The 14,570-nt window shown below is 54.0% G+C and overlaps 1 protein-coding gene across 3 annotated transcripts; it reads left to right on the forward strand.

The window, feature by feature from the left end:
• The first annotated feature begins 909 nt into the window (after positions 1–909).
• Positions 910–11,669, forward strand: NUMBL (NUMB like endocytic adaptor protein). Of its 3 annotated transcripts, none has more exons than XM_072608201.1 (10): positions 910–1,180; positions 2,612–2,699; positions 3,031–3,170; positions 4,092–4,166; positions 4,642–4,716; positions 5,140–5,280; positions 8,497–8,686; positions 8,905–9,219; positions 10,079–10,201; positions 10,296–11,669. In XM_072608201.1, exons 1-10 carry the CDS (start codon positions 1,133–1,135, stop codon positions 10,916–10,918), a joined length of 1,818 nt encoding a protein of 605 aa, XP_072464302.1. In that variant the 5' UTR covers positions 910–1,132; the 3' UTR covers positions 10,919–11,669. The 3 variants fall into 3 exon arrangements, with proteins under 3 accessions (XP_072464302.1, XP_072464304.1, XP_072464303.1); XM_072608203.1 differs by having other exon boundaries at positions 1,163–1,180; positions 2,497–2,699; positions 2,935–3,170; XM_072608202.1 differs by having other exon boundaries at positions 1,164–1,180; positions 2,497–2,699.
• Positions 11,670–14,570: the final 2,901 nt, after the last annotated feature.

Raw genomic sequence — 14,570 nt, forward strand, 5'->3', positions numbered from 1 at the left:
GAACAACCTCCCTGCCCCCCCACGTGCTGGCCACCTGCTCTGCTAGCTGACAGACTGGCCCCTACCCCCCCATATCCCAGCTCCCCCTAGTGGGACTAGGGGACGCCCAGGGGGCACAGCTGGGCCCTGGGGACTAGAGAAGAGGGTTGGGGGTGTAATGGGTGGTGCCTAAGGCAGGGTCCCTTCTGTGTTCATTACTGTTGCCCAAAGGTAGCTTGGTTGAACTGGCTAGCCCGCTAATGGATCTTAATGCCCAGGTCTGGCGGCAGTTGCCAAGCCCATAGGATGAAGGGGTGCCTGGAGCTGCCCCAAAAAACCCCACCCACCTCCCAAAGGCCCATATTCTTCCGCAGCCACAGTTCCCCCAAGCCCCGGGAGGCTGCAGGGGTGGGTGAGGGCCCTAAGAACAGACTTGACCGGAAAGATCCCCAGAACCCTGAACCACCCCGCCATCTAAAAATGTGCCCCCCACTTGGGGGGCTTGGGGTGTGAGGACGGACAAAAAAAAGCCATTGTGGGCTCCCGGACTGAGGAGTCCTGGAGTCAAAGGGCATCGCGGAGCGGAACCCGGGGATTGGCTGGGCAACGCCTGGGAGAAGCAACTGTTACTGACGAATATTTTCGGGGGGCGGCTTAGGGCGGGGTCTAGGAGCGCAGGGGGAGGAGGGGCTGTTTTGCATATTGAGCAGGCACTGGGCCAATGGGCGGTGTCTTTTCACATACTGAGTGGGCGGTGGGCCAGTGAGGGGAGGTGGGCCAATGTGGGGGGGAAAGGGGCGTGGCCAAGCGGCCGGGTCGGACGTGGCGGAGGGGAGGGCTAGGTCTTCTTTTGCATATAGAGCGGGCGGCGGGCCAATGGGCGGGGACGGGGGTGGGGTTTTAAGGGCGAAGGGGGCGCTGTGAGGGGGAGTCGGGGCTGGGGCGGGGGGGGGGCGGCCCCCCCAATGGAATCCTCCCGGGAGCCGAGCAGGCGCGTGCGTGTGCGGCCCCCACCATCCCCCGGCCTCCGTCCCCGTGCCCCGACTCCGTCAGTCGGCACCGCTGCTGCAGAGCTGTCCCGGGGCCGGGCCGGGACTGGAGGGAAGCCGGACCCACCGGGGTCCGCAGAAGGCGGGGGCGCCGGGGCCCCTGGATGTCCCGGAGTGCGGCGGCAGCCCCCGAGAGGAGCGGAGCGAGCGCAGTAAGCGGCCTGCGCGGTGGGACTGGGCCGAGTTGGGCCGGGCTGGGCCGGGCTGGGATGAGATGGGGTGAGATGAGATGGGGTGGGATGGGATGGGACCCGAGGACTCGGGACCCGAGAAGGGCTCAGAGAAAGGGAGACTCGAGGACGGGGATGCTGCGAGGGGGCCCGGGGATGGGAGGGGGGCTCTGCAAAGATAGCGCCCCCCCTGCCCCGTCCAGCCCCCTCCCCTTTGTCCCCACTCGGGCTGTCCTCGGCCTCAGCCCAGCTGTTGTGGAGGCGACTGAGAGCCCCGCCCGCGGAAAATGCGGGCCTGCCTCCCCCCAACCCCCAATCCAGTCTGATCCGATCCGACCCGATCCTGGAGGCCCGTGAAGAGAGAGAGCCGGGGGCGTCTCCCTGTCACCTGTCACCTTCAGGGTCACTAGCCCCCTACCCTCGGAGCCAGCTGTGCAGGACGGATACCTCTGCCTGGTCTTGGGTGCCCTATGTGATCGTCCTCGTGTGTGTGTGTGACTTCCAGATAGGCTGGGGAACTCTTGTGGGTCTGTGCCTCTGTGTGTGTGTTTGTCTGGCTGGGAGACAGGTTGTGACTTTGCAGGTTGTGTGTGTGTGTCTTCCGTGGCTGTCTGTTGGTCTGTGGGTATGGTGCTCTCTCCCTGGGCCTGTGTGTGAGGGATAATGTGTGATTTTAGACCCTGTGGCTATCACTGTAGATTTCTGTGATTGTCTCCATATTCTGCCTGCGGGAGTCTGTGCTGTATGTTTGTGTGTCTGCGATCATGTGTGGCTAATGGCTAAGACTGCATGTTGGTGCGCTTGTAGCTCCAAGGCCTCTCAGTGTGTCTGGGTGCTAGGTTTGTGTGGCTGCCTGTCTGTGTGGGACTGTGCCTGCCTGCGGGATTGCTGCTCTGTCACCTGAAACTGTCCCTTTGGGAGAGTGTCTGTGTTGCTCAGGGTGTGTCTTAGTTGAAACAGACTTAGGCCTTCCCTCTATACCCCTAAAGCTCCGAGCCCCTTCTTTTTCCCTAAGTGGATGAGCCATGTTCATTTCTGAGCCCACACCCTATCTAAGATATAAGTGGGCCGCTGTCAGCCAGGCCCATGGAAAGGGGTGTTCCCTGGGAGATAGCTGGGACAACTAGGAGGATACAGCTAATACCCTCTTTACCTCTACCCTGTCTTTACCCCTACCCCCTCATTCCTGGGGCCTCATAACCATGGGAATGGTCTCCCTGGTAACTGTTGCTATAGCAACCAGGGCAGGAGTCAGGCAGGCCAAGGCAAAAGGGGCAGGACTCCTTGGTCCCTTCCAGGGGCCTATGCCAAAGGTCACAGAGGTGGAGCAGGGATCAGTGTGTTCCAGGCAAGGGGAGCTCCATGAGATAGGGGAACCCCAGACCCTCAAAGCCTGGTCCTGTGTCTGGGCAGGAAAGGCCCAGGAGGGCCCATCAGCGTTTGTCCTCAGCCCCTCCTCGCCTGGCCCTGGGGCCCCCCCAAACCTTCAGGACGGAGCCCGGTGAGTGAGTACAACAGTCTGGTGGGGAGAGGGGTTGGGGGAAAGCCCATGGAGGCCAGGGAGACTGAGGGAGGTGTCTTAGTGGGGAGCTGGAAGGGAAGCAAAGTCTATAGGAAAGAACCCCTTTGAAAAGCTCCCAGCCTACCTGGGGAAGTAGAGCCCAGTCAGGAGCAGAAGTGATAAATCCGTTTAGTGTCTGGGCCCCTCAGCTGCCTCCCCCATGGTGCTTGGGCAGATGCATCTACAGGAAGCCACAAGCTCAGAACTAAGAACCACAACCACTCCTGCTCCAACTCTGGCCCCTGACCCTGAAGACCCTCCTTGTCCCCAGACGGTGCTGGCACCATGAACAAGCTGCGTCAGAGCCTACGGCGCAGGAAGCCGGCCTATGTCCCCGAGGCTTCCCGCCCGCACCAATGGCAGGCTGATGAGGATGCTGTTCGGAAGGGCAGGTGCAGCTTCCCAGTCAGGGTGAGAGTGGGGGGCACCAGGGTGGGGCAAGAGCTCTGGGATCCCAGGGGAGTTGGGAAAGCAATGCTCTAGTCTCTTTCCTGTGTGCGTCAGGCCCAGGGCAAATTCCTCTCTCTGTTAGACCTCAGTTTCCCCTTATGTAAAAACAAGGGAATTGGGCTGGATGACTGCAGGGTCCTTGCTAGTTCTGACAATCTGCAACTCAAGATGAGGTTATGTCCAGGATAAGATGAGGGATGAGGAGATGGGAGATGAAAGGACTGAGGAGATGGGCGATGAAGGGATGGAAAAATAAAGAATGGAGGAGAGATAAGACTGGGGAGATGGGGAATGAAAGATGAAAAGATGAGGATGAAGGGATAGAGGCAGAGAGGATGGAAGGATGGAGAGATGGGGATGATGAAAGATGGAGAGGTAGGGGATGGAGGGATGGAGAGAAGTATGAAGAAATGGAGAGAGGAGAGATGGAAGGTGAGAATGGACAAATGAGGAATGAAGGAACGGAGGCTGGAGAGAGGAAGGGACAGAGAGCTGGGAATAATTGCTCTCCATGACATTTGCAGAGCTCATTAAGCTTTGCAACATAGTTTACGTACATTATTTCATTTGATCCTTACAATAGCTTTGTGAGATCAGAGGTGCTATTATTATCTCCATTTTACAAATGAGGAAACTGAGGCTGAAGCAGTTAATCCACCTGCCGAGGGTCATATAGCTAGTTAAAATTCCAGGTAGAATTGGAAGCCAGGTCTTATGGTATCCAATGGATAGGGACGGAAGCGTGAAGAGGAAAGCGATGAGAAAATAGGGAGGGAGAGGAGAGAAGCAGGATGGACCAGCATGGGATAGAGAACTGGGCAGACGGAACCGAGTAGGTTCGTGCTGGAGGCACCATCCTTACCCTCCTCCTCCCTCCCTCAGTACCTTGGTCATGTCGAGGTGGAAGAGTCCCGCGGCATGCACGTGTGTGAAGATGCCGTGAAGAAACTGAAGGCGGTGAGTGAGAAGCCCTGATTAGCATGCCTGGCTTCTTTAAAGGCACCATCTGGTCCCTGACACCCCCCCCCCCAACTCCTGCCCGGCTCCTGGAACCTCCCCCCATTGTTTTCTCTCTCTGCTTTGGATCTATTCTTTTTGTAGCTGTCTATGTGCATACGTACATTTATGTGTGTATATGTGTTTCTCTGTATGTGTGCATGCATGTACACATACATATATGTGTGTGTGTATATATGTATAGGTATATGTGTGTATACATAAATACCTATACATGTATGTATGTGTGTATGTCATCTTCTGCCATAGAAGTAAGCTCTTTGAGGGCAGAGGCTGTCTCAATTTTGTCCTTATCCCCAGGGCCTAGCAGATTCCTTGGTGCAAAGTAGGTGCTTAATAAGTACTTAGTGAGTGAGAATTCATGACTTGGAACTGGGCTGTTCCCTTCATCTTAGTCTCCTCTTCCTTCCCCCAGACCGGGCGGAAATCTGTGAAATCTGTGCTGTGGGTGTCGGCAGATGGGCTTCGAGTGGTGGATGACAAGACCAAGGTATCTCCACCACCATTCCCCCCCCCCCCCCCGCCCCCATTCCTATCCCTTTCCCCATCTCTGACCCTAATACTACCGGCCAGGAAAGATTCCCTGCTCGAGTCTCTCCAGCTGATACCTGTCTCATCTCCTATACCCTTCTCTCTCTGCGCTCCCTGGTCTACTTAGTGGAAAGAAGTTTGGCCAGTAAGATGATCTTCTGTCTCCAATTTAGCCCAACTTAATCTGTGACCTTGGACAAGTCTCTTTCCTCTAAGTCTTAATTTCTCCACCTGTAAAATGCAAGGGTTGTATTTTGGTTGCTAAGGTCCCTTCCAGCCCTGGTATTTTTAAAAATTCTCTAAGGGTCTCTTGCTCCACTTCCCTGTGTCTGCGGCTCTAGGCTGGAAAGCCCTGATGCCCTTCCTCTGTATGCCTTTCTAGGACCTGCTGGTGGATCAGACCATTGAGAAGGTCTCATTCTGTGCCCCTGATCGAAACCTAGACAAAGCCTTCTCCTACATCTGCAGGGATGGCACCACCCGACGCTGGATCTGCCATTGTTTCCTGGCACTCAAGGACTCGGTCAGTGGCCCTGGAACCATAAAAGACCGGCCTGGTCCCCCTGGAATCTCAGTTGAATTTTCTGGACACTTACTAAGCACCTACTATGTGTAAGGCACTGTGTTACCTGCTGAAGGGAGAGACAAGAACAAAAATGAAAATACAAGTCCTTGTCCTCTGGTAGCTTACAGAGTACCTTGAGGGACTCAGCGAGGACACAGATAAGTAAAGACAGACCATACAAAATAACAGAGAGTAATCTGGGGAAAAAGGGTATTAACATTTGCAAAGGGAAAGAAATAGAAAAGACTTCACTGGGCAGGAAATGGGACCTGAGGAATGCCTTAGAGGCCAATAGGTAACAGTGGAACCAGCCTCAGACGCCAGCTGCGTGATGCTGGCTAAGTCCTTTGACCTCTATCTGCCTCAGTTTCCTCAACTGTTGTTATGAGGATTTAAATTTTTAAAGTGCTTAGGAAAATGCTTAGAACATAGTAGGTGCTTAATAAATGTTTGTTCCCCTCCTGCCCCCCAAGCTAAGGATTGCCAAAGGACAGTTCATGGCACACGATCTGTGTGAGATGTTGAGTATGGGGTACAATGACTAGGCTCCTTTAGCTGGCATGGAGAAGGCCTGCAGGAGAATCCTGCCACAAGGACTTAGGCCTGGAAACAGAGAGGGAACCCACCTCCTACTACTACCATGGGGGCCCAGCCTCCTCCGGTCAGCCCCAGTGAAGGATTGGCCAACTGGGCTTGCTCTCATTCCCCTCCCTTTGTGCCTGGAGGGCACTTGGCTCAAAGACCGCCTATTGCCAAAATCCCATCCTTAACTACCACCTACCCCAGCTGCTGGTCCTGGCTCCCCGCCTCCAATTGATCACTTTCAGTTATTTACAATAGATTGATAGAGTGATTGATGGAGAAAGATACGATATGGCATATAGAGATCATGTGACATGTATAGTCTGTGTTGTATACATACATATATAACTATATGTAATTATATAAAACTATACATAGTTTATATATACGTATATGTACATACATACAAAAATATGGGGCGGCTAGTGGCAGGAAAGATTCATTTTCCTGGGTTCAAATCCAGCCTCAGATACTTCATAGCTGTACGACCCTGGACAAGTTACTTTACCCCACGTTTGCCACAGTTTCCTCGTCTATAAAATGAGCTGGAGAAGGAAATGGCAAACCCCTCCAGCATGTCTGCGAAGAAAACCCCCAGTGGGGTCACAGTGAGTTGGATATGACTGAACAACAGCGTATATGTGTGTGTATGTGTGTGTGTGTGTGTGTGTATGTGTGTGTGTGTGTATGTGTGTGTGTGTGTGTGTGTGTGTGTGTATATACATATATATGTGTATGTATGTGTATAGGAGGATCACAGAGAATGACACTAGCCTTAGAGGCAGGGAAGCCTGGGTGGTAGTCCCTGCTTGACCATCTATTAGGCTAGACATTTAATCTCTTCATCCTGACAGTTCTCTGAGCCCATGGAAGTAAGCAGGGTACTGACTCCTCCCCAGGGGTTGTGCACATTATTCCCCCCCACCCAATGGAATGGCAAGTCCTTGAGGGAGAAGGTTACATTCTTCTGGCCCCTGCTTCCCCAGTTCCCAGCCTGAGCATCTTCTGGATGCAAATGGCACTAGATGGCCCAGGGCTGGGTGCAGGTGGCATTAGGTGACCCAGGGCTGGGTGCAGATGGTACTAGGTCGAGACACAAAGTCTCCATAAGCTTCAAGCCCCTGCCCTGCCCTCTTGGGGCTCATAGCCTAAGAGGCCGCTGAGATATAAGCAAAGTCCCAGGGGCCCCAGGGCAGACTACAGAAAGACAGCTGTGGCTCAGTGACTAGAGGTTCAGATCCGCATTCGGATTCTGCTTCAAGCACCTCAGTTTCCTCATCCATAAGGTGGGCTAGGACTCGGTGGCCAGGGCTGAATCCGTGCTTGTATCTGAGTTGTTTTTTTAAAGAATTCAGCCAGCTGAGGTTGGGGGCTGAGAAATGGAGTGTGGAGCGGGTAACATTCCTGGCAGACCATAGGGAACAGTGTGAGCCAAGATAGGAACACACGGTGCTCTTTTGGGGAACAAAATTCCAGTTTGACTGGAAGGAAGAGGACATAGAAGAGAGCAGGATGGGAAATAGAGTAGGGATAGATAGTCGAAGGCCTTGAGTGCCAGGCAAAAAAAAGCCCCAAATGTCAGACCTTAGCCCACCCCACTGAGCATGACCCCAGACTTTTCTCTGAGACACACCTGATCCAGAGTAGTCCTTCCCACAGCCCTGTCCATCTCCTTCGTTATTCAAATAGAGTAAACTGAGGCCCAAAGAGGGGACTCACCCAAGGTTGCTCAGAAGGCTGTAGCACTGGGAGGAATCTTGGAGGTCATAGAGTCTAATTCTCTTATTTTATAGAAAGGGAAACTGAAGCCTAGGGAGGAAAAGTGACTGGTCCAAGGCCACAAAAGTAACAAACATTTGAACAGAGGTCCCTCTGAATCAGACTCTGTTCATTCTGCCAAACTGCTTCCTGTGATCCTCCTGTTCACCTTCCCTTTATCCCCCCAACCCACCCAGTACCAAAAAAAGAATCAATACAGAGTCCTTCATGGACTTCCCAATATCCATTTCCCCAGTCAATATGGCTGGGGTATAGTTGGACAGCACTGCAGATTCACTCAGAGTATAGATGCCACCCAGATCACCAGTGGGTAGCGGCAACTGGCTTCTAGACACCCCAGCAGCTTGGCATTCAGTGCTGAGAACCCATTCTAGAGGGGGCCACGGCAGGCTGAGGGGCATCCAGAGAAGGGTGGGCAGCAGTGTTCCCAGCCCCAAGCCCAGGTCTTCTCAGAATCCGTGGAAATCTGTCCAGGGGAAGAGAAGGCTGGGGGCACAGCCCCCAAGACTGCTGTGATCAGGGAACCCTGATCAACCAAGGGCTGAACCAAGGGCTCAGGCTCCACCTGTTCTTGAAGGAAGAATGGGGAGCAATGACTGGGCACTGAAAGGAGGCAGCTTTTGGCTTAATTGAAGGAAAAGCTGGATAACTCCTGGAGGTGTCTCCTAGGCTGCCTCCTAGCAGTGGGAGTCTCCCAGGAAAGCCATCAGGGGCTCTGGAACAGTGTTTGGTCAGGGTGGGATTGGATGCAGCGGTGACCACGAGGTCCCTGACCCTGAGAGGCCTCGCCCTGAACCTGGCTGGTTCCTGCAGGGGGAACGACTGAGCCATGCTGTAGGGTGTGCCTTCGCTGCCTGCCTGGAGAGGAAGCAGAGGAGAGAGAAGGAGTGTGGGGTCACAGCTGCTTTTGATGCTAGCCGCACCAGCTTTGCCCGGGAGGGCTCCTTCCGCCTAACCGGGGGTAGCCGTCCCACTGAGCGCCAGCTCCCGGAGAAGAAGAAAGGTGGGTGGCCCAACCTGGGAAATGAGCCAGGAATCCTGGAGGGCAGCCTTCCTGACAAGGCAGCAGCTGAGCCCCCCAGGCCAGGGGGCACTGGGAGAACAGAGAGAAGGGGAGGCGAGTGTGTGGGAAGGGGAGAGGGCGGGGTTCTGCCTAAGAAGAGTCTAGGGGTGCTGGCTCTATGATCACCCCTACTCCTCTTTGCTTTGTGCTCATGACAGCGGAGGCAGCCGCCGTACCTGCTGTGCCCACCCCAGGCCCTGCTCAGCCAGGTCACATGTCCCCAACCCCTGCAGCCACATCACCTGGGGAAAAGGGAGAAGCGGGTGCCCCAGGGCCAGCCCCACTTGGGCCCGCGGCTGCTGCCATCCCCCGGCGCCATGCACCCCTGGAGCAGTTGGTACGCCAGGGTTCCTTCCGAGGCTTCCCTGCCCTCAGTCAGAAGAACTCACCCTTCAAAAGGCAGCTGTCACTGAGGCTCAATGAGCTGCCCTCAACCCTCCAGCGGCGCACGGACTTCCAAGTGAAAGGCACAGGTGAGAGTCGGCTGTGCCCAGCAGAAGGGGGCACTGGGCTGGGAAGTGGTGGGGTGTGTGTCCAGTTGCCCAGGGGAGAGGCAGAGGCTGAGGGACCACAGGACTGTGGGAGAGCTCAGAGACAGGCAGCTCCTGGAATGGGCATGGAAGAATCACAGATTTAAAGACTGCAGGAGCCCTTAAAGATCATCTCATTAGTCCCCTTATTTTACAGATGAGGAAACTGAGGCCACAAGAAATTAAATTAGCTGTACAGCCAGTCCAGGCAACTAGAGGGCACCATAGTGCTCAGAGCACTGGGCCTAAAGTCAGGATGACTCGAGTTCAAATTGGACCTCAGATCTTTCCTAGCTGCTTGACCCTGGGCAAGTCACTTAACCCTGGTTGCCCCAGTTTCCTCATCTGTAAAATGAGCTGGAGAAGGAAATGGCAAACCACTCCAATAACCTTGCCAAGAAAAATGGGACCCCAGAGCCAAGAGAGCCCAGAACGGAGAATGTCAGAGCTGGGAGGGAAGCTGATAGCTCCCCAAGGCCAACTCTGCCCTCTTTGTACCAACGAGGAAACAGAGGCCCAGAGCAGACCAGACATCTGCTAAGAAAAGGGCAGGGCAGGGCTTGGAAGCTCACTCTCCTGACTCCCAGACTGAGGCTCTTTCTAGTCCCCTCATTTCACAAACAAGGAAACTGAGGCACAGCAGTCTCAGAGACACAAGATGTCCTCTTGGTCCCGCTTCCCTCTGCCCCATTTTGTCCATGTCTCCAGTCTGGCACACTGCCTGGCACCTAGAACGGGATTGATAGATGCTTGTTGAAAGACTAAATGTGTAACTAAGTTTCTCTGGGTCTCTTCCTGCCAGTGCTAGAGATGGAACCCCCAGGGGCCAGTGACAGTGACAGCATCAATGCCCTGTGCACACAGATCAGCTCATCCTTTGCCAATGCAGGTGCCCCTTTGCCAGGGCCCCAGCCCTCCACTGCAGGTAATGCCCAGTGTCACCTGGGGGAGGGGCAGGGAGGTGCCCCCTGAGCCTTGCCCCCTGTGTGCCCATCTGCCTTCACCCCCTGTTTTCCCAGGGACCTCCACCTGGACTGAGCCAGGTCTGCCCGCACTGCCATCAGGCCACAAGAGGACACCTTCGGAGGCTGAGCGGTGGTTGGAGGAGGTGGCCCAGGTGGCCAAAGCGCAGCAGCAACAGCAGCAGCAGCAGCAGCAGCAACAGGGGCAGCAGCAGGGGCTGCCAGGGCCCAGGGCCCCTGCTGCACCTACCTCCTTGCCACCGGCTCTCCAGCCCTTCCCCGCTGCACCTGCCCCCATGGCAGTTTTCCTGCCTGCTCCCCACATGCAGCCTGCCTTTGTCCCCACCTACCCAGGCCTGGGCTACCAACCAGTGCCCCGGGTGCCCGTGGTGGGCATCACACCTTCCCAAATGGTCGCCAATGCTTTCTGCTCCGCTGCTGCCCCCTCGACCACCCAACTCCAGCCTGCGTCCCTGGCTGGGAAAGCTGCCCCCTGCCCCCCACCCCCACCCCCTCGACCCAATGGGGCCCCCTGGCCCCCTGAGCCTGGGCCATCCCCAGCCCCAGAGGCGGACCCCTTTGAGGCTCAGTGGGCAGCACTGGAGGGGAAACCCCAGCCTGAGCGGCCATCAAACCCTTTTTCTGGAGACCTCCATAAGACTTTTGAGATTGAACTGTAGCCTGGGGGGGCCTAAGCCTGTGAGCACCCTTCTCTCCAGTCCAAGTATCTCTGTACATCTCCCCCCTCCATCTGCTCCATGTTCCCTGGGGCTGTGCCACCCATCCTTCTCCTCTCCTCTCCCTTGTCCCCACGTTTGTCCAAAGGGAAGAATTCATATTTGGCTCGTGGATGGTGAAGGGGGGTGGAATTCAGGGATGGATTCACATCACTGCCCCTTAGAACACAAAATTGGCCTAGCACTGCCCTCCCCCCTTCTCTTCTGATGCCCTTGGGGGAATGGGGGCTGTGTCTCTCCCTTCCCTTTCCCCCTCACAAGTAAGAGTTCTTTTCCTCTTTCTGCTCCCCTGGCCTGGGGGTGTGAGGGGAAAGATGCCTGCCCCTGGGGTCCATGCCTGAGCACAAGACAAGGGGCTGTCCCCCAGCCCAGCCCAGCCCACTGCCACTGCCAATGCCCAGGTAACGTTTGGGCGTCCCCCTCTTGCTCAGGGCTGGGGAGGTGGGATGGGGAGAGATGAAGTGAATATGGGGTCTGCCCAGAAGCTGGGCAGGTTGGGGAAAGATGCTGTTACCTCACTCCTGTGTCCGCCACTGAGGGAAGAGGGGAGCAGGGAACGGATGCCCGATGGGCACAGGGGCTGTGCCCATCGCCGCCTGGACTTTTCTATCTTTTATCTCCAGATTTTTTTTTGTATCTAAACCTGCAGATTTGTATTATACAATGAGAGCCAATAAAGAAGGAATATAAAGGAGCCTTGGGGGAGGTGGAGGAGGGGTGGGGGGGATCCTGTCTGTGTGTCCAGGCCTGGAGTGGGGGACAGGAAGGTTGAGATGGTGAAGGGCAGGACTCCAGGACCATGCCTTGCACACACAAGTTGGGAGGGTATACTTAACAATGCATGGCATGGTGGAAGAAAGCTTGAATGGGGACCCAGAAGTCCCTGGGTGAAGCCAGTGGTGTCCAGGGGCTCAGGGAGAGGTAGAAAGCATCTCCTTACGTATTCACCAGACACTGGGTCAGGTGCTGGCAGTATCAAACAGACCCTTCCCTGAAGGAGCTCACATTCTATCAGAGGGGGCCACTATATCCCCATCGATAAATACAGAGGAGGTCATTAAAGAGGGGAAGAAAGGGACAGAGAATCAGAGAAGACTTCATGTAGGAGCTGGCCCTGGAGTCATATCCTTAAGCGTGCCTCAGAATAACCCTGGGAGGTAGGTGCCACCATTATTCCCATTTAACAGATGAAGAAACTGAGGCTTAGAAAGCTAAAGTTATTTGTCCCAGGGTAAGGGTCTGAAGCTGGATTTGGGTCTTGCTGCCTGGAAAGTCAAGGTGCTGTCCCCTGAGCCACCTAGGAAAGAGACCTTTCAAAGAGGAGTCAAATCCCTGCCTGGCTCCTTATCCCTTCCCCTCCTCCACCAAGGTTGGAGGGGCCTGGGAAGAAATCCTTGGCAGATGTACAGTCAACCTCCCCAAGCCTCAGTTTCCTTATTTGAAAAACTTCAATTGGATGAGAAAAGGTCTCTCAGTTCTAAATCATCTGGGCTTATTAACCCTTTCCACATAGTCACTATGAATATCGTTAGCCCCATTTTGCCCCAGAGAGCTTGGACACACAGACAAGGTTGGGTCAGGGGTTTGGAGATGAGGTTTACAATGTTCACAGTGTTTACAGTGCCAATCTCTGACATGAGCCAAGTTCAGATCTGTCCACCAAGGCTTACCACCCATATGACTTCAGCCAAATCAATTACCCTCCCTGCCTCAGTTTCCTCATTTACAAAATGGACTAACTGGGCTCTGAAGGTCCTTGGAGCTCCCCTTATAAATGGCAAATTGTGGTTCAAGCAGGACTTTATCACTGGGGACTCACAACAACCTGAGAGGTAGGTATTATCTTGATCCCTGTTTTACAAAGGAAGGAACTGAGGCTGAAATTGAGGCTACTTGGCATTCTCAGGGTCAAACAGCTAATGCTGGGTCCTGGATGGGAGCCCAGGGACTCCTAACTCCAAGGCTGGTGCTCTAACTGGAGTCAGGAGCACTCTCCTCTGCCAGGGTCCCTGGGCGGGTCACTTAGCCTCACTTTTCTTATCTGGAAAATGGGTATAACAATGCCTATCCTCCCAACCTCAGCTTTTGTGAGGATTAAAGTGCTTTCCAAACTCCCCCATGGAGTTTACAGGTCAGTTCCCATAACAGTGGACAGTCTATACTGTTTCTGCCTTTATGGGAGACACTGTATAGGGAGAAGAGGGAGAAACTATCCCTCTTTCTTTCCTTTCCTGTCCAGTGTGGGACAGAGACTCCAGTCCAGAGCACCCCAACCCTGCCTCTTACTCCTTGGGTGAGTCACTGAACCTTAGTTCCTTCATCTGCAAAGTGTGGGGGTTGGACTAGATCTGACAGGCCTTTGGGTCCTAGGTGGAGGAGCCAGAGACAGGGCTGGCCCTCCCCAGAGCTTGATTGGGTCTGATGCTTATTTACCCACAGCTTCTTCCAAAATATTTTGGCATTCCCTAAAATGCCCACACATGAACCAGATATGACAGCTCCCTCCAAGCCTGCCGTGAGGGGTGAGGCCATTTTTCCTCCAGCAAGACCCATTTTATTCAAGTACCAAAGAAATCTGCGTTCCTGAAGGAAAGACCCTAATGCCCCCCCCCCCCCAATCCCCGGGAATGAATAACAAACTCTCTTTGAAGAGCTCCTTAGTGAAAAAATAAATCCACATTTCTCTAGACCCCAAAGACTTTCAGACCCATTTCTTCCCAAGGACTCCAAAAGAAGTATTCTATTTGACAGTGGGAGATACGGGGTCACCCAGCTAGGAAGCACCTCAGAGCCCAGCCCCCCCCCCAATAGTGTGGCCCCTACATGGACAGCCCTGGAGGTGGAGCAGGAAGCCTTCTCCCATCTGACACAGAAGAAACAAGAGAGAGAGGGAGGGGTTTGCTCAGTCACACACTTGGGTCCAGGCAGCATCAGCTTCTCTTGGCCCTCTTTGAGCTGGCACTCTACCATGACTGGTATCCTCACCACTTAGCACAGTAGGTTCTTAATAAATGCTTGTTGACTGACTGACCACTCCTATCCTGTCATTAAGAAAATGAAAACTTCCTGTTAATTCAGTAAGCATTTATTATGCTCCAAATGCCTATGTGCCAGGTGGGTAGCAGATGTTAAGGATACAGAAAAGGAAAAAAGAAAGTCCCTGCCCTCATGGAACTGTGTGTATTCAGAGGCAGCTAGGTGAAGGGGCACATAGGATAAATCACTAGGCTTAAAGTCAGGAAGACCTGAGTTCAGTGCTACTACTGGCTGTGTGACCTTGGGCAAATCACTTAACCTTTCTCAGACTCAGTTACCCCAACTATAAAATGGGAACAATAATGACCCCTGCTTCCTGGGATTGTTGTGAGGATCAAATGAGATTATATAAGCATTTGGCACATAGTAGGCGCTAAATCTGATGGAAAAATAACATATACAAATAAATGCAAAATAACTTCAAGAGGGAGGAAGTGTACACAAAAAGAGAGGGTCAGGAAAGGTCCACACAGATGGGAAAACTGAGGTTTACAGAAGAATAGGTCCCCTCCCAAAGCACAGCGAATCTGGAGAAGAGAGGGACTTCCTGTCTAGGCTT

The sequence above is a fragment of the Notamacropus eugenii genome, chromosome 5, assembly GCF_028372415.1.
Source record: "Notamacropus eugenii isolate mMacEug1 chromosome 5, mMacEug1.pri_v2, whole genome shotgun sequence".
Lineage (NCBI taxonomy): Eukaryota > Metazoa > Chordata > Mammalia > Diprotodontia > Macropodidae > Notamacropus > Notamacropus eugenii.